At 35.9% G+C, this 27,935-nt stretch overlaps 1 protein-coding gene across 16 annotated transcripts in view; it reads left to right on the top strand.

Annotated features, from left to right (window-relative positions):
• The window catches only part of DTNB (dystrobrevin beta), a 181,057-nt gene that overhangs the window by 39,971 nt on the left and 113,151 nt on the right, over positions 1-27,935 (top strand). For 14 of the 16 annotated variants that reach the window (XM_039887640.1, XM_039887644.1, XM_039887639.1 and 11 more), the window contains 4 exons: positions 1,076-1,161; positions 10,253-10,407; positions 21,884-21,989; positions 25,128-25,294. In XM_039887640.1, coding sequence (XP_039743574.1) covers positions 1,076-1,161; positions 10,253-10,407; positions 21,884-21,989; positions 25,128-25,294 — 514 coding nt within the window. Of the gene's footprint in view, positions 1-1,075; positions 1,162-10,252; positions 10,408-21,883; positions 21,990-25,127; positions 25,295-27,935 lie in introns of those variants that run through there. The other 2 variants (XM_039887655.1, XM_039887641.1) reach the window with 2 other exon arrangements.

The raw sequence follows: 27,935 nt of genomic DNA on the forward strand, positions 1-27,935 counted from the left end.
TGACTGTAGCAAACATTGGCATTTCCTGACTGCATTTTCTCTGAGAGCCTTCTGGCTCGTAGACCATTTGCCTTTTTTCGGGTGTGATCTTGCTGTATACAGAGAAGGTCTGGAAAATGGAGATGGTCTCTTAGGACTGTTAGTAGATATAAATAGGATGACACTTGCTTTTCAAAACCGAGGTAATAATAGTTCTCATTATTGTACAGGTATTTTACTAAGTTACTATGAAACTGTGTAAGCCCAAGCCGTATAAAATTAGCACAGAAGCCTCTTGTGCTTTTAATTTACATATGATGACTTTAAAAACTGCTCATGAAGTTTTCATCTGCTGTGAAACCAGGGCATAGTTGAATGAATGGAGCAGTGGACTGAGGGTTGGGGGCCTTGCCGATACTGTCTTGGCTGTGCAGGCAGTGTGCAGCGTTACTTTGGATAATTCATTTATGTTCTTCTACATTTCATCCTTCCAATTCCTAAATAAGAGTTAATATTACTACCCCTTCCCCTTCACTTTTCTCACAATTGTGGTATAGGAAGATTTGAGACAGATGTGATTGAGTTTCTTAGAATAAATGTGGTAACTTCAAGGCTGTCATAGTAAAAACAAAGATTAATGTACTATAAAATCTTTAAGCAGTGTACACTTTGTTGGTTTAGTACACAACAATAAACTTGTTAAAATATCACTATGGAAGGACACATTTCTGAATTATTATTCAAAACAGGTGGTGCCTCAGTTTTAAATTCTTAAAATACCTCAACTACGGGTTTAATGGGCTGAGTTGATAGAAATGGAAATTTACTTCTGGTTCATCCGTTTGGCCTCTGCCTACACAGCCAGTAGAAATTGCTTTATAGAATGTTTATAAAACTCATTTCCAAATAATTCAAGTTAGTTTTAGCACCATTCGCCTAGCAAAAGAAAAAAAAATCCAGGTTACTAAAAATCCAAGGTAATGTTGTGGCAGTAAGGGTAAGGATCAATTTATTGGTTGCTCGATTTTTTAGTGATACATTTGATTGCTTTTGTGGTTCCAGATAGCAATTATTTCTAATGTAATTTATTTTGCAGTGAGGGCCGAGGCAAGTTGACGGTATTTTCAGTTAAAGCTATGTTAGCAACCATGTGTGGTGGAAAAATGCTGGACAAATTGAGATGTAAGTATTTTCATATTATTTGAAAATTTTATTTTCAAATTAACACGTCTTCAAATGAATGTTTTCAGAATTTCGGATGATGCTATATTGAACTTTTTTGTTCTTTGGCTTCTGCCATATCACTCACCTGGTTCAGAGGATGTAAGTTGGGGAGATTCAGAACAGTAATGTTGATAATTTTAAAATTCTTTAAAAAATTTTTTATTAAGAATTATGCTTGAAGATGTTTATGTTGACTGTTTTTAGTTAGAAAATAAGTTTGATTACTTTTAAGAGGTTTGATCATGATTAGCCCTTTTATTAATAACTCCATTCCTCATCAGGTGGTATTTGCTGTGATTAAACTGTTTCTTAACACTTTAGAGCCAAGCTCAGTTGTTTAGAAATTGACAGCCTGTTGTTTTTCAGTTATCTTTCCTAATTTTTTTCTTACTATTGGCCATTTTGGCCCTTTACTGTTCCGTAGATACTGTAGAAGGGTGGTTAGATGAAGTCAAAGGAGGTAAAATTCACAATTACGTAATTTTTCTGCTTATGGTTTTCATTTATTCACTTATTAGATAGTTTCTAACTGCCTAAGATATGCCAAGCATTGTTCTTTATGTATATTTTCTCACTGAATTCTTAAAATTTCTTTGCACGACAGCTGGTATTTTTCTCCATTTTATAGATGAGTTAACCGAGGGGCGAAATTGGGATTTCAACTCAGGCTTTCTAGCTTTAGAGTCCTGTTCTAAGCTACTTTGTTGTACTTTGCTATGCCGGTCCTGCAGTGAGAGACACACATGTGATACAGTATAATGATCAAAGTGCCGTAATACAAGTACCCCATAGAGTAAGAAACTCTGTCAGGTGTCAGGGAGGTAAGAAGCTGTGGGTTTTAATGAAGTGTTGAGATACCCTGTTAATTGATTCGTTGAAGAAACTGGGTCATCTGTCTTGTAGCATTTCTCATAGACTGCATTTTTGATGATTGTGTGTCCCCATGATTTCCTTTGTGTCCTACATTTTTTTGTTTTAATTGAAAGATATAGAGGTTTGATCAGATTCAAGTGTGAGCTTTTGGGCAAGATTACTTCATCAGTGAATTTGTTTTCTGTGCTTTTTCTTACATGTTACCGTGACATTGAAAGTTGGAAAGCTAGATAGCTCACTAGATACAGATTTCGATAATCTAAAGAAAGATCTTAGATAATATGTTTGGTCAAACTGTTATCCGGTTTGTCTTCACTTCAAAATCACCTGCAATGTAAAACAAATTTTTGGTAGTAAAAATTATAGTTTTATTTAAGTACTCAGTTCTGAGTTTTTTTCACAGGGTAATATTACTCTTTCGGGATAAAATTTCTTAATATTTTCTTAATTCTAGCATGATGTTTTTCTGAAGAAGATAATGGACTATGGATGAAATTATATTTCATTCAAACAAAGAAAACGAAAATTGGATTGTGGTTTATAATGATGATGCTAAAGAATATAGATCACTATCTTTGTAATGCAGAAACTGGTGGAGAAAAAGGAAATTGATTATATAAATGCACATTCTAGATAACTCTGGAGTCTTTAAGCTTCTATGATTAAATCTGTTCCTCCTATAGAGAGCTGGTACCTAGCACATAATAAGTGCAAAAATTTTGCCAAATGTAAATTGTTGATTGAGTACTAAAATTACTGCAATTCTCTGTTGTAACTGTGGACAAGTACAACTTCTAGTACTATGTGAAATGTGAAAAGAGTCAGGTGATAGCAGTTTTTTTTTTATGTGGTTTTTGAACTTCTTGGAGGAACACAAGTGACCAATATTCAAGTAGCACAAAAGTATGTATGCCCAGGCAAACATGACATGCCAGTGTGCTCAGAATGCAAGATCATTGCACACGTATATGGATTGATGACATACAAGCCATGCTAGGTCACTCATTACCATGTTTATATCATTCAGATAGATTGAAATAAATATGGTTTCTTTATCTTCTTCATGTTCAAAGTTATAGTTTCTTTACCATCTCTAGCTCTGTTTTGTTGTTTTTATTGTACCATAATTATTTTGGCTGGAGAATGAGATGTTTAACCTAATAAAATGTTCAGGTATTGAAGCCTGTCTCCACTTTTCAATTATCCATGGTAGAGACCACTTTAAATGTGGTCTCCCCCTGCTGTTTTAAACAGAGCTCACTGATCATAATTTAAACATTTTTTCATCTCTTAGGAATGTCACACTTTGATGCATTAGGGCTAATTGTGAGATTCTGGGTTGTTTGTCACTTCTTATAGTTTCGGGTTATTGTTTTTTCCGTTCTTGAGTTTTGCTCTTGGTGGTGGTGGTGGTGGTGATGGTGATGGTGATGGGGTGTGTGTGTGTGTGTGTCCTTTATCACTGGTAGATGTGATGGCATTATCCGAGTGCCAGTCTCTACAGATCTCTCTTTGCTTCAGATTTACTTTTGATATGCCACTGACAGAGGAAACATACCCAGACTTCTTAGTATTCTGTTTAAAGTAAGGATGTAAGTGGTTACCCATCTGTCATGAGAGAAGCACTTGAGCTTTCTTTCGTAGTATGACTGGCAGGTTTGGCTGTTGTGAGAATCCATTTTTTTCCTGGCTTTTGAGTTCTCAGCTAGGTCCTACTTAGTTGAAATGGCTGAATAATAGCGTAGACAAAACGAGATATAACACTGTGTTGTAACATCAAATGGTATTTGACCATTTATTCACTTTCTTCTCCCTACTAATTCTATTGCTTTCCAATTTATGAAATATGCCTTAGTGTGTTTCTGTTTTTCTTCTTTTTATTTTGATCTTTCTGCTTTTTGTCTTTCCTTTTAGATTATTTTCCTATAATTTTCTCCCCTTTCCTTTTTTTATTCTATTTTTTTTTTGTTTATCTTCTTTAGCATTTGAAATGACTTAACCAGTATTTGTACTTTTAGTTCGAAACATTTCTTAATTAGATTTTTCAGATCTCTCGTAAGAGAGTTTCTGTCCCCAGGTATCATTCATTTATAGAAATGGTTCCCTGTTGTGACCATTAGGGACTGTATCCTAGATTCAAAGGTAACATAGGTTAAGATTCTAAATACAGTAGCAAAGATTTATAATCAGAGTACAGATTTATAATCAGAGTACAGATTTTAATTATAAGCACGACCAAAACTCAATAATGTCAGAAACCCCCCAAATAATTCAGAGAACAAATTTACAGACTGTAAAGCCCATTTTATTAGATCATACTTAATTGTTAATTAATTTAACAGTGATTTCTTTACTTTGTCTAATTCTGTTACTTGTTTTCTAAGAAACTTAGTCTCCTCTTATTCAAACCCCATCTGTCTTACACTAAAAGGTAGGAGGAGCAGGTGCTACTGTTTTGAAGGGCAGTCTAGCGGTATATATCAGGAAAGTTGTAAGAATGTTCATATGCATTGACTCAGTTTGCTTCTTGAGTTTATCCTAAGAAATTAAGCAGATGTGTACCCCAAGTTTTATGTATATTTGTTGTAACACCTGTTGTATATGAAAACTTGAAACAGCTTTAGTGTCCAAAAGTGAGAGCCCAGTTAAGTTTTGGGATACCTATATGATTGAATATAAAGCCTTTAAAAATATATTTCAGATCAGAATGAAAAATGTAATATAGTTTTAAACAAAAATTTATTATGCACATAGAAAAAGAAAGAAATATACCAAAATGAGAGCAGGTATTTTCTCTGAGGTGTAGCATAATCATGGTTTTATAATAATGATAATTTATATTATTTATGTTTTCACGTTTTTGATGGACAACACTTTGAGTAGCCAGAGAAAATATGACTTGAGGTTCTCTCTGTTTTTACCCAGAACTGGTAGTTCTGACATTTCGATTGTTTGCTTTCTTGATGTTTCATTGACAGACTGTAGGGGACCAAACTTTGAAATTATAAACAAATAGTTTTACCTGTTCAAAATTTAGCCTCCTCTGCTCTTTTCTTTTAATGACCTGTCACTTCGTATTGATCCTGGCTGCTTTCTGATAACCGTTCTTTCTCTTGGTTAGACGGAAGTGACTGTTTAATTTGAATGAGTGATGCCCACGTTTACATTTCTCATATAACCAAAATGTTTTAGAACTGGAAGCAAATAAGAGATTAAGTTCTGAATCTGCATTTTACTAATAATAAAAATAAAAACACGCAAAAACCCTGGGAGACTTGGAGACTCATCTAAGGTAATTCTGGCGGAGTCAGCACGGGAAGCCCAGGCAGGCTGACGCCGATCCTCCAGCCTCACTCTGACCTAATGAGTGAGGTCGAAATATTCATGAGTTTAGGAAGAAAATACGCACTCGGATTTAGTTACATATAGATATTTATAAACATGCCTATGCGTAAGCATGTTTTTGTAGATTAGGTTGCTTAGTTGGTAGAAAGATGACAGGAGATAAGAGTCATTTGCCAGGGAAAGTTAACATATAAAAGAAAAGGGTTTTCTATTTATAGACTCGAGTCTTTATTTTAAATAGCCCTGTCATCTTGCAAAAGTGTACGGTTGGTTGTGTGGGGAGGACAGAAGAGGAGTGGATAGTTGCATAGATGTAATGAGTAAAATCAGAGTCATTATCACCAGAAAAAAAAACCTGAAGCGTATGTGATAATGGTAGAATAGTAGCATTGTTTTGCCATTTCACAGAGGACTGTATTTTAAAGTTTGTACACATGTGTATTTAAGGGCTCGATTGTGGGTTTTTCACAAGGGAGAAAGCCTATATTTTCATCTAGAAACAACTAATGGGAAATTAGCATACTTCTTTCAGAGGTGTATAAATAGAATTACTGGGAAAATTCACCAGCAATCTGGGAAGTAATTTAGTCCCTAATGCCAGAAGGGTTAGGGCTTTAATTAGAGGATGAGTTTAATTCTTTGGATGTCTTTATTAAATTTTATTGTCTCATTTCTTTGGTAAGATATTTTTATCTATATGTAGTAAATCACACTAACTTAGATTCATTATTATGCTTCATTTAAGATAAAAAATTAGTAGTCACTTTTCAGTATTTTTCTTACAGATAGAAGCCTCATCTTAAAAAAAATACTTTCTTAACCCAGTACCAGAAGAAGTAATGACTTCTAAATAAAGTAATTTCTTAACTATGCCTCTAGTTTTGGGGTCTACCTCCAGTTTTGGTGTCTGGCAGTATTTCTATTATTAAAATCAACCAACGTGTTTCTGCTTCTTCTCTTACTATTGTAATGTGGGCCTATTTAGTTATAGTTTTTTTCCTTGAATTAAAAAATGATTTTTTTACTACTTCGAATCTATCATATGACATAGTAACTCAGTGTAACTGAAAATAATACTTTTCTGAGGAGGGAAGTTTGTCATTTCATGATCTAGTCACTTCCTTCTATTCTGAATGAGTTAGATACAGATTTGTTGGTGTGAGTGTATACACTTGTTTCTGTGATTGTGGAGTTGTACATATGTGCATTTATAGAGTTGGTAGCTAAAGTCTCTGATTTTCAATATTTCTACCATTAATGGCTACAAGTTAATAACTTGCTAGTTTATCTGTTTTGAATACATTGAGTGGCAACAGAAAACTTGACCTAACAGTGGCTTAAAACCATTGGGATTTATTTTTCTCATGTAAAAATAAGTCCCCAGGCTGGTAAGTTCAAAGGTGATACCATAACTTAGGATGTCATCAAAAACTCGGGTTCTGCCAGTCTTCCTGCTCTGCCATGTGGCTTTCCTCTTTAGGATCATAAGTGACTGTTCTACGCTAGACCTCATGTCCTCATTCCAAGCAGAATGAAGAAAGAGATGCCTCTATCAGGAAAACAAAAGCTTTTTCTGAAATCCACTCCAGAGTTACACTGTGCAAAAGAGGCTGTGAAGTCATTTTGTAAGTGGAGCACAGGGCCATTCCACACACAGTCAGGGTTCAGCTAGTGAGTGATAGGTGGAAAATAGATACTGAGTAGTAGGCACCTTTCAGTATCTGCCACATCCCATATTGACCCTTCATTTTCATTCAGATTTAAGGGATGATTAATTTCCTCCTGTAAGAATAGCAGCCAGCTATTTAAAAATTAAGCCACTGTGCTCTTCACTCTTCAGAGGGCATCAGTTATTTACACAATCGGTAACGTCTTCAAAGCTGTGTATCTGCAGTCTTGAAATGTGGCCCTATTCTCTGTTTCTAACTGCCTGCAGGATGGTTCCACTTGGAAGTTTGCTGAATAGTTCAAATACAGTTATGTTCAAAGCTAGCTATCATTATCTTTATTTATTTCACTGAGGGTTGTGAGCATTTACCTAAGGTAGAAACTTAGAAAAATCTTAACTTTTTAAATTCCTTTATTTCCTAGTCTATCTTGCCATCAACTGCAGTCTTCTGCATTGAAATGTCTGGGAGTTCACCCCACCCCCAAATACTGTCACTGCTGTAATCCAGACTCTCCCTTCCTCATTTGGGCATTATTTACAAGGTTTTGTAGCCGATATCGCCAATCCTGTTCTTTCTCTTTTGTTCATTCTGCCAGTCATTAACAGTCTAATTTTCTTGAGACCTAGTTTCCTAAATATTTCTTCCCTAAAGAGTTTGTAAACCAAATCCACATTGCTTTCCTCTTTTAAAGTTTTCATTCATACCTTACTTTTCTTGTTTAACCTTATTTACCTTTATTTTTCAATATAAAGAATGTTCTCTTTGACACACTGCTTGCCATCACTAATAGATACACTGTATAAATTTCTGTCATAGGGACTTTTATCCTTTTCTAATTGTGTCCCCAAACCCCTACTCTTAACCTGTTTTGACCTCATCTTTCCAAATCCTAGATTTCAAGGCTTAGCTTCTAAATTCCTTTCTTGACGATCTTGTCTATGTTCTAAACTCTTTTGAAGAAGTATGGTACAGTGGAATTTCTTTGGTGTCAGAAAAGCATGGGTTTAAATCTTGATTTAGCCACTTACTTTTTGACCTTAAGCAAGTTAACCTTTCTAAGCTAGTTTCCTTATCTGTAAATTATAAATAATTATGTGCATACACGTGTGTGCACACACACAGCTTTTTATGAAAATAAAATGAGGTAATATTTAGTAAAGTATAGTAGTAGTTAGTATTAGGGATTGTTGTAGGAAAACAAAAGCTTAGGATAATATTATCTTAAACAAAGTTGAAGTTTATTTTTCTCTTACGTAGAAGTCTAGGAGGAGGTAGTTCAGGGCTGATGTGCTAGCTTCATGTTCATCTGGGACTCAGCCTTCCTCTGTCTTTCTTTTGTGCCATTCTAGTGCATAATTTCTACATCAGAATTTAGAATACCACGTAGTACAAGGTGACTGCTGGAGCTCCAGCCATCATAGCTGCATTCTAGCTTAGTCAGCTGTCTTTAACCAGCCTTTCTGGAAGTCCCTCACAACTCTTCTGCTTATAGTTTCATTGGCCAGGACTTAGTCACATGACCAAAACTTATTAAAAGGAGGCTGTGAAGTTTAATCTTTTAGTTGGGTATGTTGCTGTACGAAGCGAAATTAGTGTTTTATTACTAAAGAAGGAGATAAGAATATTGGGTGGCTACAGGCAGACTCAGCCAGTTACTTATTGTGGTGCCTGGCAAATGGTGAGGCCTCTATCTTTTCTGTTGAAAGTAAGCTTAGCACCTAATTCTTCTTTGCTTCATGTGTATCTTATTTTTCCAGTTACATTGAAAGTTTCTTGGGGGATAAGGACCATGTATCATACTTACGTTTCAAAACACTTGGTAGAGTGCTTGGCACTTGGACCACGTAGTAAGAATTTGGGATGCACAGTATTTGTTAAGTAATTGATTTTACTTTCCACGAGGACCATACTTCTTTTAGCCTCTTGTTGGATATTTCCCTCCTGCATGAGTATTTAATACTTTTCCTTAAAGTACAAACTAGCAGCTCATGTGAGAGGATATACTGAAGATTTTCATTCTCTTGATAATCTCCTGCCTTCTAACGCCTTAAAAGTTACCCTATGGAGTTGATAACCTAACATTTTGTCCTCCTTTGATTAATGTATTTTGAACGTCTTTTTTTTTTTTTCCTATACCTAGTGCTTTGGGGTAAATTCTCCCAGATTGAATCTAAAGAGTAGTGCACATATGTATATTACATAAGCCTATTACATATGTATCTCTAATATACTTGGTCTTTGTGAATATATAGAAGATGACTTTTCAAAATGCTATGTTTGGAAAGGCTTTAGGAAATTATTTTTTGTGTGTGTAAGTGCATATTTAATTCACCAATTTATTTGTAAGAAAGCTCATTAGTTTGAAAGGAAGTTTAGGTCACATTTCTTTGTCAAGTTGTTTTTGAGCTCTTAGATATTTTTCTTTTCTTCTCCGACTGTGGATGAGAAGAGAGGAATAAGTAACTGGAGAAAAGAAACTCCATGAAGATAAAGAAATAGCAGTATTATTTCTTTCCCATCTGCTTGGGTCAGAGTTTATGGAAAAATAGGATTTTATAGTATCAAAGTATCTTGTGATGGAAGAGTTATATGAGTTCTTTTTATTCTGCTCTGGAACACACAAGATGGAATATTTTAAACATGCCATATTCTTCCTCGTAATTTATTTCTTTATGGGAATATATTACATCATTAGTACATAGATATACAAATATAATGCAATTTCTTTCATACCCCATCACCAGTATGCTAATATATTCATACACTCAAACATGCATATGCCTTATATAAACACATATATAAATGTTACAAGATAAAGATATGCTGTTACAAATTTTTCTTAGAACAAACAGATGTAAATAAATAAATTACAAAGTTATATACCATTCAGTGAGTATACTCTAAAAGAGTAGGTGGATAGACATATGTGAGTGGTTATTTGTTTCGATGTTTAGGTAGAATCCTAAGTGGGTGGGAGAGAGGGGCCTCATTAACTCATAATCACACAGTGTTAATAAGAATGAGAATTCATGTTAACTAAAAATCATAACTTTACGATGCTTTTAATGGTACTTTTTGACCAATATACAAATGACATAGAGCCTTTTGCAGAAAGTTGACATTTCTTTATAGTTTGACTTTATTTGGTTTTGTTCTCATAGATGTTTTCTCCCAGATGTCAGATTCCAATGGCTTAATGATATTTAGCAAGTTTGACCAGTTTCTGAAGGAAGTTCTGAAGCTCCCAACAGCTGTCTTTGAAGGGCCTTCTTTTGGTTACACAGAGCACTCAGTCCGCACCTGTTTTCCACAGCAGGTAAGGACGGTGTTACAGTACCCAGGGCTAGAGGAGCGCTCGTCCCTCCCCAGCCTTTTGTCACATTTCACCAGATTACTTCAGTCTAGGGATACAGACTCTGAGTAGGGGAGTGAACAGAGCTTTAAGTCTGGGGGAGGGGCGGGAGGTGGTGGGTATATAAGGGGTTGAAAAAGAGGGGGGATAAGAATTTACCTGAGAACTCTTTTGTGGGGGGAGAAGGGACATCTCTTCTGATAACATTCGAAATATTTTAAATTACTAAAATTTAAAGAAAACTGTTCAAGATGTTTATATTATTGCTAATGGGCATATATTACTCTCCCTGAGTTCTTTAAACCATGAAATACAGGAATTTTGATATAAAACTCTATGCAATGCTGGATCATTGTTTCCTGAGCACCGAAGACAAGCGATGCTGTACGGCTCCTCATTGCCAGCTCAGATCTCTCAAGGATACACCGCCGTTTTCATATAAAAGAAAAATAGATTCGGTTTTCTTTTTATTTGTGGGTGTCCTTTGGTGGTCCTTCCTGAGAGATTGCTATGAGTGTGTTCCTAAGATCTTAACTATGCCTCGAAAGACTCGGAGCAGAGTGGAGACTGGCCATAGCATCCATTGTTTCAGGTAGAGATGAGACCAAAGGAAATTCATATACACTTGGAAAGTTCTAGAAAGCAAGGAATTAAGAAAAAAATCTACAATAACACTGATGGGTGAAGGATTAATGGAAAGAGGCTATCGACATAGTCTGAATGTATTCTCCCCATAAAATATTTATTAATTACAAAGGAAACATAGTAGTCTTCCAGCGAAGAACCTTGTTAGATGCCACTTTAACCAACCGATCAAATTCATATCACCAGTGAAAGGATAGGCTGACATCCCTGTCTCCTGGTAGGATGCACTGAGAATTACTCAGTATCACCCTATGGTGGTGCTCCCCAACCTTTTTGGCACCAGGGACAAGTGCTCCTATGAGAACCTAATGCCTGATGATCTGAGGTGGAGCTGAGGCGGTGATGCTAGCGCTGGGGGGTGGCTACAAATACAGACGAAGCTTCCCTCACTCACCTGTCGCTCACCTGCCGTGTGGCCCAGATCTTAGCAGGCCATGGACCGATACTGGTCAGCAGCCTACGGGTTGAGGACCCCCGCTGAAAATGGGATGCAGCCAATGATCCAGGGTTTTCTTTTGTTGTAAAGGACATTATTGGGACAATTGGAAAAATGTGAATAAAGTTTGTAGACTAAATAATCATATTCTGTTAGTGAATGTTAATTACCTGATATTGATATTTGTATTTAATTATGTTAGAGAATATCCTGGTTTTTAAGAAATACAGTCTGAGGTATTTAAGGGTAAAGGGCCATCTCTTCTGCAGTGTTAACATTTGAGGAATCTGGCTGGGTTAACAGTAAATGGGAATTTTTTTCGTCATCTTAGGACCTTTTGTAAAGTCTCAAGTTATTTAAAAAGCAAAAAGTTAAAATATAAAAGGACTAAATCTAAAGATTTGAGAACTGAAAGGACGCTATGCACTAGATCCTCCTGACCTGTGATACTTCGATTCACAAAAGAACCAAGAACAAAAACTCATACACGCCCCTTTTTACATGAATAGTTAAGAATTCATATTTATCTGAATTGAGACTCTCAAACAGTTATTTTGTAATTTGTTTAGAGATTCTCAGCTTTAGCACTAAAGGTGGCACCTATATACTGGAGAGTTATTTTTAGTAACTTCTGAGATGTTTTTCCCAAATTTGTACAGACTTTGGCTGATTCTTTTTGTGGAAATTAGCCTCTTTACATTGCTTATTATTTCTCTTGGCATAAACGGCAGTATCAGCTTTGAGCGTGTTAAAAACATCTCTGTGCTTCAATTTATTCTAAAAAAGCAGAGTTTGCTTCCCCTCCCCCTATCCTCGCCCAGCACCTACTACCCCCCCCTCCGCCGAATATACATTTTCAAATGATGTGAAGATGTCCAAACATTTCCTGGTGCAAGAATATCCTGCAGGTATTAAAATGCCCTCCAGCTATAACAGAGGATGAGTACAATGAAGGCACCACAGTGTTTTTCATTTAGAACTCATCTCACTGCAATTTCTTTATTGGTACCATCACATCCAACTGTCGCCCCCACAGTACTATGTCCTAATATTATATGTGATGTACACGTGGCTTTTCACATACATGCTTCCTGGAGGGCAGGCTCAAAACTGATCAAGTTCTGGAATGCTGCTATTCAGTAAAGTAAGGTCAGGACGGGGAAGGGAATTCATATAAAGACGTATCAGTGAAGAACAGCATCTGGCCAATGGGTGACGAGTATGTGGATGCTATCTAAAGTAATCTTTGATTTAATCGTAATATGAATATTACAGTGAGAATCTAATATTGGAATAATAGTTTAAAATGTTGAAGAATATAAAAAAATTCTGATTGTTAATTCTAAGAATGCTGTCCAGGATTCTCCGAATTACCTCATGCCGTGATTGTGAGGCCTTTGAACCCAAAGCCTGTTCGTTGTTTTTCCCCTGCTCCAAATCCCTACAGAAAACAACTGAGTCTGTGTTTTGGTACATGACAAGTTAGGAAAAGTCAGAGCAACTTACCTCTGCCTATAGGAAACTTGAGCTTTCCTTGGTCTCTAAAGATGACAGAAAAAGATGCCTCAAAAGAAATAGAAACTACTGATAGAATGAGCAAAAAAATAAGACTTTGAATAAAGTTTCACGTGGCGAGTTTAAATTCAGTGATTTTCGGGTTCCTTTTTGAAAACGGGCTTTTCTCATATGGTTTGTTTTCCTACATGTGTGTTTCTATAATACGATTTAGCTCACATAGCATCAGAGAGAGAGAGGTCAGTGTGAAGGGGACGTTGGTTTGTTGGTTCATACGCATTCCCCACCCCGCTCCCCAGCATATTAAATGTTCCAGGTTGAGCAAAGAACTGATCATAATTAAGGAGAAAATATTTTAAGAAAGAAGCTGAAAATCCTGCAGAAGTACCTTCTTTTAGTGGAGGAAGTAGCCGGTTCGGAGGATTCGTGGACTGCTTTCACTTTGTGCAGAAGCTGTGGATGTGGCTGAAAGAGCCGTGAGGACCTCCCCTCCCCCCAGCCATGCTAAAAACCGGATGGATGGAGTTAGCCATCCCGTAGCTCCCATGTTTAGTTTTGATGAAATGGTTCTGTCTTGGAAGTTGTATGTTCTTATCGTGAAGAGGGAAAAACGTGTCTCAGGATTTGAGGCTGAAAGGCACGTCGTCTGACATTGACTTGGGGGACATGGGGGACATGCTCACGGAGATTTCTTTGTGCTTTTACCCTTACTAGTTTTATTCTTCTTCTGTTTACAGGCTGCATAGGTTTTTGGGTTTGTTTCAACCCTGGTTTTTCTCATATACCTTACTGTTTTTAAATCCACAGTTTTCCAGCAATGTATGTGTACAGGAGAAATACTTTTTCTTAATGATATGAAGATAATTGCATATTTATTTATTTTTGCATGGCTTTAATTCTTTTTTAACAAACAAGTTTGCCTGCTTTTCACAAACTAACTCAAAATAGAGGATGTGGATTTATGTAGTTTAGTAGTTTGGAAAACACAACAAAAATAAAACCCATTTATGAGTTAATTCAACAAAACACATGTACTAGAATAGCTAGAATTCAATAACTGACTGACACCAAATTGGTAAAGATTTGGAGCAACCGGAACTCTCATCCGAGCCACTTTGAAAGAAGCCCTGGTGGTTTATTTTAAACCTAGATAGACACCCACCCTTGACCTAGCAATTCTACTAAGTTTTTTCCCTCATGAAATAAAAACTTATGTCCACAAAAAAACTCTTACAAGAATGTTCTTATCAGCCTCAGAAGCATCCGAGGTGTCCATAATACTAAAATTTGAGTTAATTCTAGAGATGGTATGTCTGGAATTTGCTTCAAAATAATCCAGGTTGAAGGGAGAGTAAAGGCATAAATGAAACAAAATTAGTTATATGTTGAGAATTGTTGAAACTGGATGATAGGCATAGTATGCCACTCTTTCTACTTTGTTATATTTCTAAAAAATTTAGTAATAAAAAAATTCTAGTTGTAAATTTGTGATTGTGGTTATTATCTGAATAAAGCACAGCATTAATGTAGCACCTCAAGCTGAATCTTCAGTGGATAGGCCAGAAATATTGAGCCTTTAGTGTTTATAAACTAATGAACCGACTTTAGAGACTTAAAAGTTATTAAAAACAAGCAGTGAATATATTTAAATTTCTCCCCAGTTTTTCCAAACTGCAGAATTTGGGAATGTGTCGTATTTCTCCTTACAGAGATGGTTGCTCTTTGTTTTATTATTTACCTTCCAGGTTCATATTGACTTCAGTTTGAAGAGTTTTGCTCACACTGCAGAGGATTTTAAATTTGATCCTCGTGTTATGAAAGGGGAGCCTGAATAAGTAGAATCGGAGAGTGCGGGAGGAAAGAGTGAGATGAGAAAGAAGACGCAGCCTTTCCATAGTGTCGCAGGAGATGCTGTTGATAGCACTTTATTAGATGCTGTGCCACGCTCTCCACGACGCACAGGGGAGGCGGAAGTGGGTAGAGATGGGATTACATTATTGCCGGTGGCTTTTCAGAATAACAAGAATATTTTATGTCTGGAGATGTCCTTTGATTATACTTTGACTGACATATCCTCTTCTGCTCTATGTCAAAATGACTTTATCCCCCACCCCCCTGTATTTCTTTGAAATGACACATTTTCTGGATTTTCTGACCGTGTTTTTCGGGATATTAAATAAAGTTTGGCAAGAATTGCCTGACACGTGAATATGTGTATTTCATAGGTATTCTAATTAAGCAGGTTTTAAAAAATTAAATTTATTGGGGTGACGTTGGTTAATAAAATTATATAGATTTCAGATGTGCAGTTCAGTAAAACATCGTCCGTGTATTGCATTGTGTGTTCACCATCCTAAGGCTTTTGCCTTTTGTCACCATCTATTTGACCCCTTTTACCTATCCATATCTACATCTCCCCTGCCTCTGTAATTAAGCAGATTTTTACAGTCTCTGAAAGCAACCTCTCATTGCCATTATAATCTAGCGTGGGTTATTACCATGTTCCATTGATTTGAAGACACTATTTCACATCTTTGTATCTCTGATATCAAGGTACTCTATATATAGCCAGTGGCATCTTACAGTTGCAGTTGGAGAGGCAGCATTATGCTGGGTTGTCATTTTGGGCCCGTGTATGAATTTGGTCATAGCTGTTTCTATTGTTGTCACTTCAACTGAATCATGTCCACTTTCGGTTCTGCATGTGTTGCCATTTCAAATGTCCTCAGAAAGAGTATACTCTGATTTGGTATTGAAAGAAAGTTACTGTAAGCACAGAAAGCCATGGATACGACAGGGGTGTAGATTTGATGTTAATGAGATAAATATTCAGCATTGGAGGAATTGTTTATTTTATTACAAAGCGACAACCAGGTGCTTTACAGAACCTTTTTTTTTTTTTAAGAAAAATATCCACAGAGTAATGGAGCTGTATTGTTTCCTGTTACTGAGATATAACCAAAATAATTTCTTCTTTCACTAAGCCATGCAAATGAAGGTTGAGGAAATTGCCAAATTCTTCTGAATAGAGGAAAGAAATTTCATTTCATCAGGAGTCTGGTGTGACTGATTCACATGTCATGAAGGATTACAGTTAATTAAGTCATCGAGTTAGTTTAATTGGCTTTAGTTAGTTTAATTGGTTTTTTTTCTCAGGGTACAAAATAATAATGGTGCATCTTACAAGTGATAGTGTGTCTTGGATTGGATGAAATACAGCATGTAAAATGGATTTTGTTATGATCGGGTCTATAGTAATAAGGCCTGTATCACTGGCATTAATTACATTGAACAAACTTGTAGAGACCTAGAAGTGAGATTTTATTCTAGTTGAGCCTGTGGAGGAGAGTGTCTTACTAAATGATTCCTTAGATACAAATGACAGATGACTCCAAGATTGTTTTCTTTATCAACGGTTTGTGTTAGGTAGCAATGCTTATTATGTACATGCTGCAGGAAAGGTCCCCCCTCCCCTCCTCATTTATTACTCATGAGCCAGAAACAGAGCCTCATGGCTTCAGCCATGGTTCCCTGGCCTGCAGATGGGGCTGAAAGCTGCTGAGCCCTTGGCCCAGCTCCTGCTCTGGTGTTCGCCGGTGCTGCTCCCATTCTGGGTCTCTGAAACCCTCTCTAACCCAAGAGCCTAATAGTTCACTAGTCTTCAGGTAAAGCAGAAAAATTCTTTGCCCAAAACCTAAGGACTCTGGTCAACTAGTCACTTTATATAGTGGCCTAATGGCAGCTTAAAGAAGAGGACAGTAGTGTTTGCTCAGACGCTGCATTTGTTTTATTCCTTTTGAGCATAAACAAATTTGAATTTAAGCCATCATTTTAAAATACAGCTCTGCTGAAGTCCTTATTTTGCTTAAAAAAAAAAAAAATTGCTACTAAGTCTCATTGCCGCCTGGATAAGGTGTTTAGCATGACACCATGGTGCTTATCAGTCTGACTCCAGCCTAGCTTTTCACCTTCATGCCCGACTGCTCCTCAGACCCCCTCCCTCAGTGTGCCGTGGGTTCTTTTTAGCTGCTCCTGCAGTGCACGCAGGAGCTGTGCCATCTTACATTCCCATGAGCGGTGTATAAGGGCATCTGTTTCTCCACAGCCTTGCCAGCAGCATATGCTCTTACATTTATGAATTTTTGCCAATCTCATAGGTGAGAAATATCACGTCAGTATAATTTTTTGCATTTCTCTTGGGTTGAGTAAGGTGCATTTTAGGCGAGCGAAAGTAGCATGCTACTTGTCTTTATTTATGCTATTAGCTCTCACTGAAATGCCAATAACCCCTGACCTCATATTTCTAATCCCAGCTAAAATATCCCCTCTTCTTTGATTTTCTGACTTGTTCATATAGGATTGGTATTTCCCTCTTCCGCAGTCCCATGGCATGTGACATCCAGCTCGCTTATGCCATGGAGAGATGCTTCTTGGTCTCCTTCAACTTTGTATCCCTGTGACAACTGTGTCTGGAAAATGATCACTTCTTACTAGGTATTTGTTGGATTAATCAAATAATAATTTTAAATCAAATAGGCATGAGAAAGTGTCTTTAGCTTGAATTCTAATTGAAAGTACATGGATGTACTTGTAACCTTGTTGTTTTCGATATTATTCCATGATTTTCTCAAGTGAAACAATCTTTGCAATGAGGAAAATGAAGTATTTCAGAATTTTTGAAGAATTTTTCTAGTTTTCTATCTGTAATAAATAAAAATACCTCTAATAAAAAGCACAGCAATATTATATTGTTGTGTCATTACAAAGTACTTTAATTTTCAAAGTCCAAAATACATCTGTGATATGAACAAATTCAGTGTTTGATAATCAAAAGGCAGACCCATAACACTAATCCTATAATCAGTTAATGTACGTTTGCCCTTGTCAGGTAAAATATTTCTGTAACTCGACACTAAAGTTTGTATAAAAACATTTTAATCTGAAGGTTTTTAAAAATGTTGTTTTCAAGTCTGTTAATTAAATGTCATACATTGTTTAACCGATTACCAGTAAGTGATAGGGTAATGGTTAAGAAATATTTGTCTGTTGCCCATAAGGAATAGGAGCTTTTAATGGAAATGATGAGATTGGAAATTGTAGCTATGATGATCTAACTTTAAATTATTTTACTTGTTTTCTCATGTTATTTTAGTGATACTGGATTTCTTATTTTTAAGAGACGATTCCTCCCCACTTTTAAAACAGGAAGGATATAGCCAAGGATCTGAAGGGAGGGAAGTGAGAATGGCATCTTGGGTAATAAATGTCAGTATTGAGGATTAGAATGATAAAGGGCAGGTTGGTCGGTGACAAACAGAAACACTCCTTTCTAAGAAAAAATATGAGCGTACATACAGAGACAAAAACAGCCTCAGTGTTTAATTGAAGGCATAAACAAATGATGGCTTTTTTGCTAGTGGATCAGGCAGCTGTTAAAATGATTAGAAATAAAGACCTTGTAGCAAAACAATAAAATATTTAATAAAATGTTTAAGTGAAAAAACATTATATATTTTTATCTACCTTTTGCACATAATTACATAGAAACATACATTTGGAGAGAAATACAAAAAAAATGAGAGAATGGTGGGAAAATACAGAAAAGTGTGGGAATTTGTATTATTTGCAATTTATAGTTTTTGTTATAAATATTATTGTGCTATAAAGACTATGTTCAACTGCAAAGCAAAAATAAAACAAAAAAAAGAAAAAAGGGAGAAAAAAGAGCAGACCTTTCTTTCACAGGTATATAGTAAGGCACAGAATTTCTGAGCTGGCAGTCTATCCCAGCAGTTCTCTGACTTGTTGGTCTCAGGACCTCGTTACAATAAGAAGTACTGAGGACCCCAAAGAGCTTTTCTTTTTGTTTCAATATTTCCATATTAGAAATTAAAATTGATACATTAAAAATTATTTTTAAATCATTAAAAATAATGATAAACCTAGTACATGTTAACATCATATATTTTAATGAAAAAATAACTATTCTAAAACAAAAAAATTTAATGAGAATGCCATTGTTTTATATTTTTGCAAATCTCTAAGATTTGGCTCAGTCGAAGACAGCTGGATTCTTGTATCTGCTTGTCCATTCAATCTATTGTGATACGTTGTTTTGGTTAAAATATAGAAAGAAAATCTGGCCTCACACAGCTGTGTAGTTGGAAAAGAGAGGGATATTTTAAGAACTTTTTCAGATTGTTGTGGATATGCCATGTTGCCTCTGAAACACCCCACTGCATACTCATGAGGAAATGAGATTGAAAAAGGCAATCATGTCTTCATATTATTATGAAAATAATTTTGGCTTCATAGATTCCTTAAAAAATGTTTAGGGATCTTCCAGGAGGCCTCTGAGTTCATTTCAAGAACCGTTGCTTTAGCCCTTGAGAGATGAAAAAATTAAAACCAGAACATTAAGTGGTTTTTCGCAAAACGCATTGTTGGTGGAAGACAGGACACTGGGACACGTTCTGGTTTCATTCCTCGTGCTTTTGGAGGACTTCAAATTACAGTATGACCATAGGAGAACTTCTGGAAACTGATCTTTAGCATATTTATGAGGGTCTTCTGAGATATCAAGTAAAATTGTACCTTTCCATCTTAAATATTAAAAAAAAAACCTCTGTGATAGGTGAATCAAACTTTAGAGAAAGTAGCATTAGGATTATAAATGGATTAGTAATAATGTAATTTTTAACATATAGAAGATATAGAAATATTGAATTTATAATAAATGCTATGATACATTTAATTTTTGTTTACTACCTCTTACTAGCTAAAAACCTTCATAGTATCTTTTTTATCAGTAATTCAAAGTAAACACTTTTAATTTCATTTTGATTTGTTGCAGTTATTTACCGTATCTGTAATAAGAAGCATTTTCCGTGTCTGGACTTCATTCAGCAGTTTGGCAACCTTCTGGTTTTGTTTTGAATGTTGTTCACTCATTCCTCCCAGATCCCACTGAGGTCAGAAACGTTAGTGACTTGGATGCCTAAGGTGGAAAACACTTTGGGAAAACTTGAACCTGTTTGAATAGGCATTTCTCAAGCCTCACCACCAGTGCACAGCTGTAGAGAGAGGGCCTCCGGTTGATGACTTCATACCTACTTCAGAATCTCCCCCGCCTGCAGTCTCTGAGACTTTCCTTCATATTTCTTCATCTTTTTCAGGTTTTTATTGCAAAAACCTCTCTTTTGCTCTGCCATCTAGTTTACTTTGCCCTACTTACCAGTTTCTTCTTTTAAAGATTATTCTCAATGAGATTGACTTCCCATTTATTTACTGGAATCAAGAGTCTCACAGAAGGTAGTCTGCGTAGTCTCGTGTTTGCGTGATGCGACCGTTGCTGGAAGGTTTCGTGGTGGATCAGATGAAGATCTGGAAGGCCACTGATCTCCTGAGGAGTCAGCACACTGCCTGCACCCCTTGCTTCCTGTTTGTGTTGATTACATTAGTGGTAAAAAATCAAGGTTATTTTGTAATCAATTGGCAAAACCTTTAGGTCAGCTGTAACCAACTCTTTTTTCATCTTTTTTTTTTCTGAAGTAAAGAATTTAAAAACTTTACGAGGAAACAGCACATTTTTAAATACCCTTTTTTCACTTCAAGTAGAGTGGTGAGACTGAGAACCACAGTTATTTGGGAAAGAATAAGGTGAAATTCTGGGCGCCTTTTGGCTCCGCCCTAGCCCCAGGCCTCGGTACCTCCCCCACCCCAACCCCCGCTTTGTGTGGGGGACCAGGGCTTGGAAAAGGCCGCTCACTGCACTGTCCATCTCCCATTCTCCTGTGTTTTCTCTTTCGTCTTTGCTCTTCTTTTGGAGTTAACTTTGAAGTGGGGGACTAAGTGTCCAGGTTTCGGTCACATGGAGCCGTATGGTACTGCCTGAGCCTCTTTCCTTTCCTTTTGGAGCTGGAAAGGTGTTTTGTGGGTTAGAGGAAATAAAAGGAAAATTCATTAATTTGAAATATTGTTGGGAATTTGTCTACGTTTATATGACTGTTTTTTCTAGACTTTTCTAATTTTCTGTGTTCACGTGGGATGTAATTTTATCAGTGTTTCCCATTCGGTAGAAGCTTCCTATATATTTGTTTAAAAGAGGGAAATAAAGATAGAACAGAAACTTACAATCCAGGCAGGAAGATGGGATAATGAAGGGAGGACTGTGATGGGCATTTGGATATTTAGGTTCCAAACTCATCCTTACTAGAACTACGTCTGTGACTTAGTTAAGTCACTTCATTACTCTGAGCTTCCATTTTCTGTTAATGAGAAAGTTGTTAAATGATGTCGAAGAGGGTTTGCCCCTTACTTTAGTGTTTGTTCAACGATTACTTATTAAATGACACTGTCACGAATGCTGGAAATAATGGTAGACAGCCAGATGGCTGTAGTTCTTGTTCTCATTGATACTGCTTTTAAATCAGGGCTGGGATGGGCACTTCCCAACTTCCCCATTACAGGAACAGTAATTTGAAGGACAGCTGAATTCTAGTCCCACCCATGTCTGATTTGGACAAGACCCTTCATTCCAAGTCATTTAAATGGCTTTGTTCCTTTATTTTCTCATCTGTAAAATGAAGAGAATAACACCTAACCTATTTACCTTATACAGTCATTTTAGACTCAAATAAAATAATGTATGTGGAAATGCGTTTGATGGCGGTAGTAGTGTGTGGTGTAGTGTGTGGCAGCGTCTGTAGTCATGTAAAATATTTTGTGTGAAATTCCACATGCAATTTATTATAACTTGGTTGGAAGAGTCCTAAGTTAACTTCATCTTGGAGTTCAGAGATACTTGAAAAATATAAAGTGTATTTGTTTTTGTTCTCTTTACAGAAAAAGATAATGCTAAATATGTTTTTAGACACAATGATGGCCGACCCTCCTCCCCAGTGCCTTGTCTGGCTCCCTCTCATGCACAGGCTTGCCCATGTCGAGAATGGTAAGCAGCACTTGTGTCATTCAGTTCTTTATGCTGTAGGAAGTGTATGAACTAATAGTATTTGTCATGTCCTTAGCTATTACCATTGACAATTATAATTGACATTTGTTGGACACTCTGTCATTCGAATTTGTGATTTTAGCTTTCAAAAGAGGACTGTTTTGTTCTCAGAAGAAGAGGTGGTGGCGGGCTTTTGACTTAGGTAGGATACCAAGTAGTAGTAATATCAGGTCATAACACTTTGTGGTTCAAACTCTAGGTCCCCCCCACCCCGAGATTCCAGGCGGTGGTTTTTGGCTTCCGCCACCTCACTTAATCATAGCTTCCTTTTTCCCTTTAATTTATAAAAATCATAGATTTAAAAACTTGAACATATGCGATACCAACCACTAAAACTATAATTATTTTGGAATTGTTGAAAGGAAAATAGCTAAAATAGAATTTATTACTGGGTTTCATGCATCCAATTTTTTCTTTCGTTATTTTGCCTTGAGTTACTCTCAGTAACCCTTCCAGTAATTTCACTTAAGTCTTCATTTCACTTGCCGTTGAAATGGAACTTATCTCTTCGTCACGTCTTCATTTCTTTCTGCTGTTGCTATTAGTTTATCTTCTTGTTTAGGTTGTTTGAATTTATTTAGAGGAAAGGTCATGGCTTTTCTGTGTCACCTCCCTTCTTTCAAGGCTCTTGTCTGTCTCTCCTCTTTCCACAGAAGAGAGCAGTAGTAGCTTTATTGAATTGTATACTCAAAACCTATTTGATTTTATTACCCAGCGGCACTCCAATAATTTTAATTTTAAAAAAAGCAGTCCTATTTTTCCCTTTGTAAGAATGAAATATACTTCCATACTCTTTATTTTCTCCCCTTCCTATTCATACTTTTTTTTTTTTTTTTAACTTCTCAGCCTTTTGCCCAACTATGGCTTTAGTTCACAAGTACTTTAGAATCAAGATTATTTTCTTAAAGGTTCTGAATTTCTTGACTAGACCAAAACAGCTAAACCTTTGAACAGGATTTTTGGACAGAGAATTATATTGTTAAATTATTATAGTATTGTTAGTTCTAATGGGAGCAATACTTTTATGGCCTTAAATGTTTTAGTAGTTTCATATCCGATTCATTTTCATAAAATCATTTTGTATCTGCTTTACCAAGTAGAGAAAATTGCCTTTGTCAGGATGTATTGTTGTCCATATAAACATTTTCACGACTTCGTATGTAGTGTATTATTTATTGCATTCTTACATAGTGATATCATTTTTCTCAGAGACAAATATTCTGAAATCATTGAGTTATCTAGAATTAAAACATGTTACGTATCACGCGAACGTCTATCTATATATCTTAATTTTTATGGCAGGAAACATTCTAAAATTATGGTATTTCTAGTTTTTTTGTCGTTGAGGCTCTTTCTATGAAATTCATCACTTGAATCGTATTGATATTACTATTTTAAGGGCAGATATTTATTTGCGTAAGCAAAAGTTGCATTTTTTATACTGGTTTACTAATCCAAATGTATGGTATATCAGTAGATAACTACATTATGAACTCTTCCAAAAAAATGCTTTTACCAAAACCTGATCTTATTTATAATGGACCCAGCACACTTGTTGATCCTTTTCTCTTTCTGGTTCTCTGTGTTTCCCACAAGCCACAGATTCCACTGACTAATGTAAGCAGTGGCTCTTTGCTGGTTTAGAAGAGAAGAAAAATCACATTGACATACATGTTCAACTAGAATTATCAGAATCTATTTAAATATTTAACATTAATGAACATATATCATTTAATATTAACCCAGAATTATTATATGGAATTATAATTATTGGCTGCACCGCTGTCGACTGCATTGTTAACTCAGATTGATTTGGGAGTATTTCTTTGTCAGAACTCTGCTAGGTTGTATAGCTTTAATCTGGAGCAGACTCTTTTTTTAGCACATACATGATTCCTTAGAAACTTTTTGATGACAAAAGCTTGAATTTCTTAGAGGAAGTATTTCCTTTCAATTTCTCATTCTTGTTTTACTGTCTTTTTAGTCTTTTAGTGATCTTGTTATATTGTTTTCCTCACCTAATGCTCACCGTTTTAGTCTTGATTTCCTAGTCGATACACATTTTTGGAAGCAGGACTAAAAATCTCTATAATTGATGTAAGATCGGCTTTGTACACATAATGCTAGAAAGAGTCCTTCAGATGAAGATTGGAATACTATATCCATCTTTCCTCTCAACTTCCATTTCTTGTGTTCAGAATTAAATTGCCAGAAGAGACAACTACCTACCAACATTTGAAAGTATAAATAAAAATCTATAATACACAGTTGTGTGTTACCCTCTTCCCACTCAGTGAACTAGACTCTCAGGCTGTTAAGAGAATTTCGCTAGTCTCTGTGACTCCTGACCGCCACGTGGCACTTTTCCAGGGAAGAGGCCATGTGAGGTGGAGCGGCAGGTCACTGAACTTCCCTTCCTCCAAATCATTGTCTCTTCGTTGGTCTGGATTACTTTATTTTATGCCGTTACTAGAGTTCTTACCTAAAACTATTTTACTATGTATAACCTTACTTTTTACTAGTTACTATTTACGCCTAGGTATGTGGTAGGATTTAATTCAGCAAACATTTGTAGGCCTTCAGCACAAGGTCACGTGTAAGGTCATTTGCAGGTAATGAGGATACGTACTACATCGTCCTGACTCTCCTAGGTTTTATGTTAGTCAAGAAAACATATGTACAATTAACAGGGATACATCTCTTTAAAAAAGGTCTAGGTTTGGAATTTTGAGTGCGGAAATCTTGGAGTGAAGGCTTCTCTCTCCTCCTTACTCGTACACCTAAATTTTGAGAAACATGAGTTTCATTGGAAAGAAATTGGCTGTTTTCTAAGGTGGATTGGAATGTAGTATTCTAAGTTGGAAATATTTTTTTCTAATTTTTTGCTTCAGTTAACCAAGTAAGAGACAGTTTGGAATCTTCAGTTCTCATTTTGTTTTCACCTTTGCTTTTTAACATTACGTTTGGTTTTCCACTGCATTGACTTTCTTCGCAAATGAAAATTAGTTCTTTCTCCTTGCTTTCCCACCCTTTCTCCCCTGCCATTCACTCTGCGCTGTTTTCTCTCCCTCCCATAAGTTTTCCATCCCGTGGAGTGCTCCTACTGCCGGTGCGAGAGTATGATGGGTTTCCGGTACCGATGCCAGCAGTGCCACAACTACCAACTCTGCCAAAATTGCTTTTGGCGTGGCCATGCCAGTGGCCCTCACAGCAACCAACACCAGATGAAGGAGCATTCCTCTTGGGTAACTGCTTTGTGTTTCAGTCTGTGTCCCCAGCTGTTAATCTGTTTCATCAGTAACAGCACTGTAGGCTTGCTTCCGGATGGAGGCCTACAAATAAGGATGTGGTGTAATAAAATCTTAATACTGGGTTTGCAAACATGTTAGGCCTCATCACTTGATTTTAAAAGCAGAATTTTAAAAGTTCCAGAAATGGAGACATTATTACACTTGACATGGGCCCTTTTATGCAGTGAAATGGAATGTTACAATGCTCCCTTTCCAGAGTGAAAAGTGGGTTTCTTCTTATTTTAAAATTGTGCAAGGTATCCCTCTAAATGCTTACTCGCTGAGCTTTAAGTAAGATTTAAAGTTCTTTTTTTCAAGGAAATTTTCTTCATGTTTATAGGCTTTAAATGTTGCAAAGGAAGCTGCATGAAATAAAAGTTAAATTTTTGCCTCTCCAAGGTTGGGGAAATACTGTATTTTACAATTGCCACATTGGTGTTCTTACTTTCAGACGTGTCTGATTTTTGTGTGGTGTTTATAATTATGTAACAAGCTTAACGTAAGCCCATTTTTCTTTTGTTCTTTCATTTTATTTCCAGAGTTTTTTTAAATGCCATACTTTTATTTTCAAAAAGTTGATATATCCTTGTTTTAAAATCTTTTCTTCTAGTTTCGTTTGTTGGTTGGTTGGTTTGCTAACGGGTAGAAAAATATATAGGATTATAAGTATAATTCAGGATCTAGGTTCTTAAGCCTGGTCTACTGGACTGTAAGTATTAGAAAACTTTAATGACCAGGTTTTTGTTTGTTTGTTTGTTTTCTAGTTAGCCTTAAAATTGAACAAAGAAAAAAGCAAATAAGTTCATATCAGTAATTAGTATTTTAAAAAAAGAACAAACTTCAATCCAAATGTATACTTTACTTCCTACACCTCTGACAATGTGTTAGAGATCATTTATTTTTAACTAGGTAGATTTTTCAGTTACAGTTAACCATAAGACCCTATCTTGGGTCTTGTTGTGTTGTAAATTCCAATATTTTTTGGTTGAGGAGTTATTTAAAAATGTTTAAACAAGCAAAGGAGAAAAATGAAACCCAGCAGTTTCTTCTTTTTTTCACTGGATAGAGAGACTTTATAGATTTTTCAGTTGTTATTTTTCTCTTTCCTAAAGTACAAATATCCCACTGTGTTCCTTGATTTGTTAATATTTTTTGTTTACAGTCTAGCTCTTTGCTTTATAATCTTTTGTAATGATTGAATTTCCTGGGATGTTTCATATGTATGTATGTATGTATGTATGTATGTATGTGTGTATGTATGTATTTATTGGTGACATTAGTTAACGAAATCCAGTAAGTTTCAGCTGTACACTTTAACAGTAAAGCATATATATATTTACACTGTGTGTTCACCTCCCATAGTTAGATTTCTTTCTGTCACCACATATTTGACCCCTCCCTCCAGGATATTTCTACTGAAAATTCTTATTCTAGGTGTTGGGGCCAGGAGAATAAGGAACTTCTTGTTCACCTTTGTTTGAAATTACTCATTTAGCTAATTTATAACCCTTTTAGAAATGGGATTTTACATTTATTTAAAGATAAGTAACTTTGAATATTGCTTTATGGTTTACAAAGCAATTTTTCATATACCATGTTGAATTTTTTTCATTGAGCTATAACACAAAGTACATAAATCAAAAATGAATTCTTATATTTCTATTTGATTCTTACAACACTCTTGTGAAGAAGTCATCCCCATTTGTTGTTATTTTTATTTCAGCTTTGTTATTTTTTCAATTTTATTAATTCATTTTTGTTACAATGACTTAAGATTTTAAGAAGAAGCAAGTATTATCAGCATGCATAATTTTGAAGCTGGTATCATAAATATATTAGTTCTGAATTTTGATGGGCATATGCATTATATGGTAGATGCATACTGGTAAGGTCTTCTAGCTGTGTGTGTGTGTGTGTGTGTGTGTGTAACTTGTTTTCAAGATTAAGACTGTATGTTCAATGCTCTTGCTCTTTGAGAAAGATGTGGATAAAGAAGTTTCCACCTAACAAAAAGATGGGTGATCAATTTAATAATAAGTTCTTTGAAGATTGTTCACTGTGTTTGTGCTAATATTTTGAATAAATGTTTTTCTGTGTTCACAGTAGGTAAATTTAGTGTGCATTTAACCAGCTCATATATGAATTTGCATTGTAGATTTATTACGTGTAGTATTGGTGCTTAGAAGTTTATTTCAATTTTTCCAAAAGTTTTTGTTTAATATTTTATCTAAGTAACTATGCAGCCTGGTTCATTATTCTTTTAGTCATCAATCCATTCATTTGCTTTTGTATAGAAAAAAAATCTAGGTTAGAGTGTGAGTTGACTGTTATTGATAAGGTATCGCAAGAAAGAGATGTGCTTATGAAGGAATTTGCTAGTTTTCAAGCAAAAAAAATGAAAGGAAACAGAGAAAATTCTGACCCATGAGACAGTGAAAGGAAAAACAGACTGCTTCTAGACCCCAGTGAGCAAGCAATGAGTTGAGACAGGGTTTGAGCGATAAAGGCCTAGCAAACTTTCTCGGTTGAAAACAGTGGCTTAGTCCTGTGGCAAAGACCAGATTAAGGGTATAGCTTTTTGTTCTTGGTGGCGCAT

The sequence above is a fragment of the Pteropus medius genome, unplaced genomic scaffold (assembly GCF_902729225.1).
Source record: "Pteropus medius unplaced genomic scaffold, Ma_sr-lr_union100, whole genome shotgun sequence".
NCBI classification, from domain to species: Eukaryota; Metazoa; Chordata; class Mammalia; order Chiroptera; family Pteropodidae; genus Pteropus; species Pteropus medius.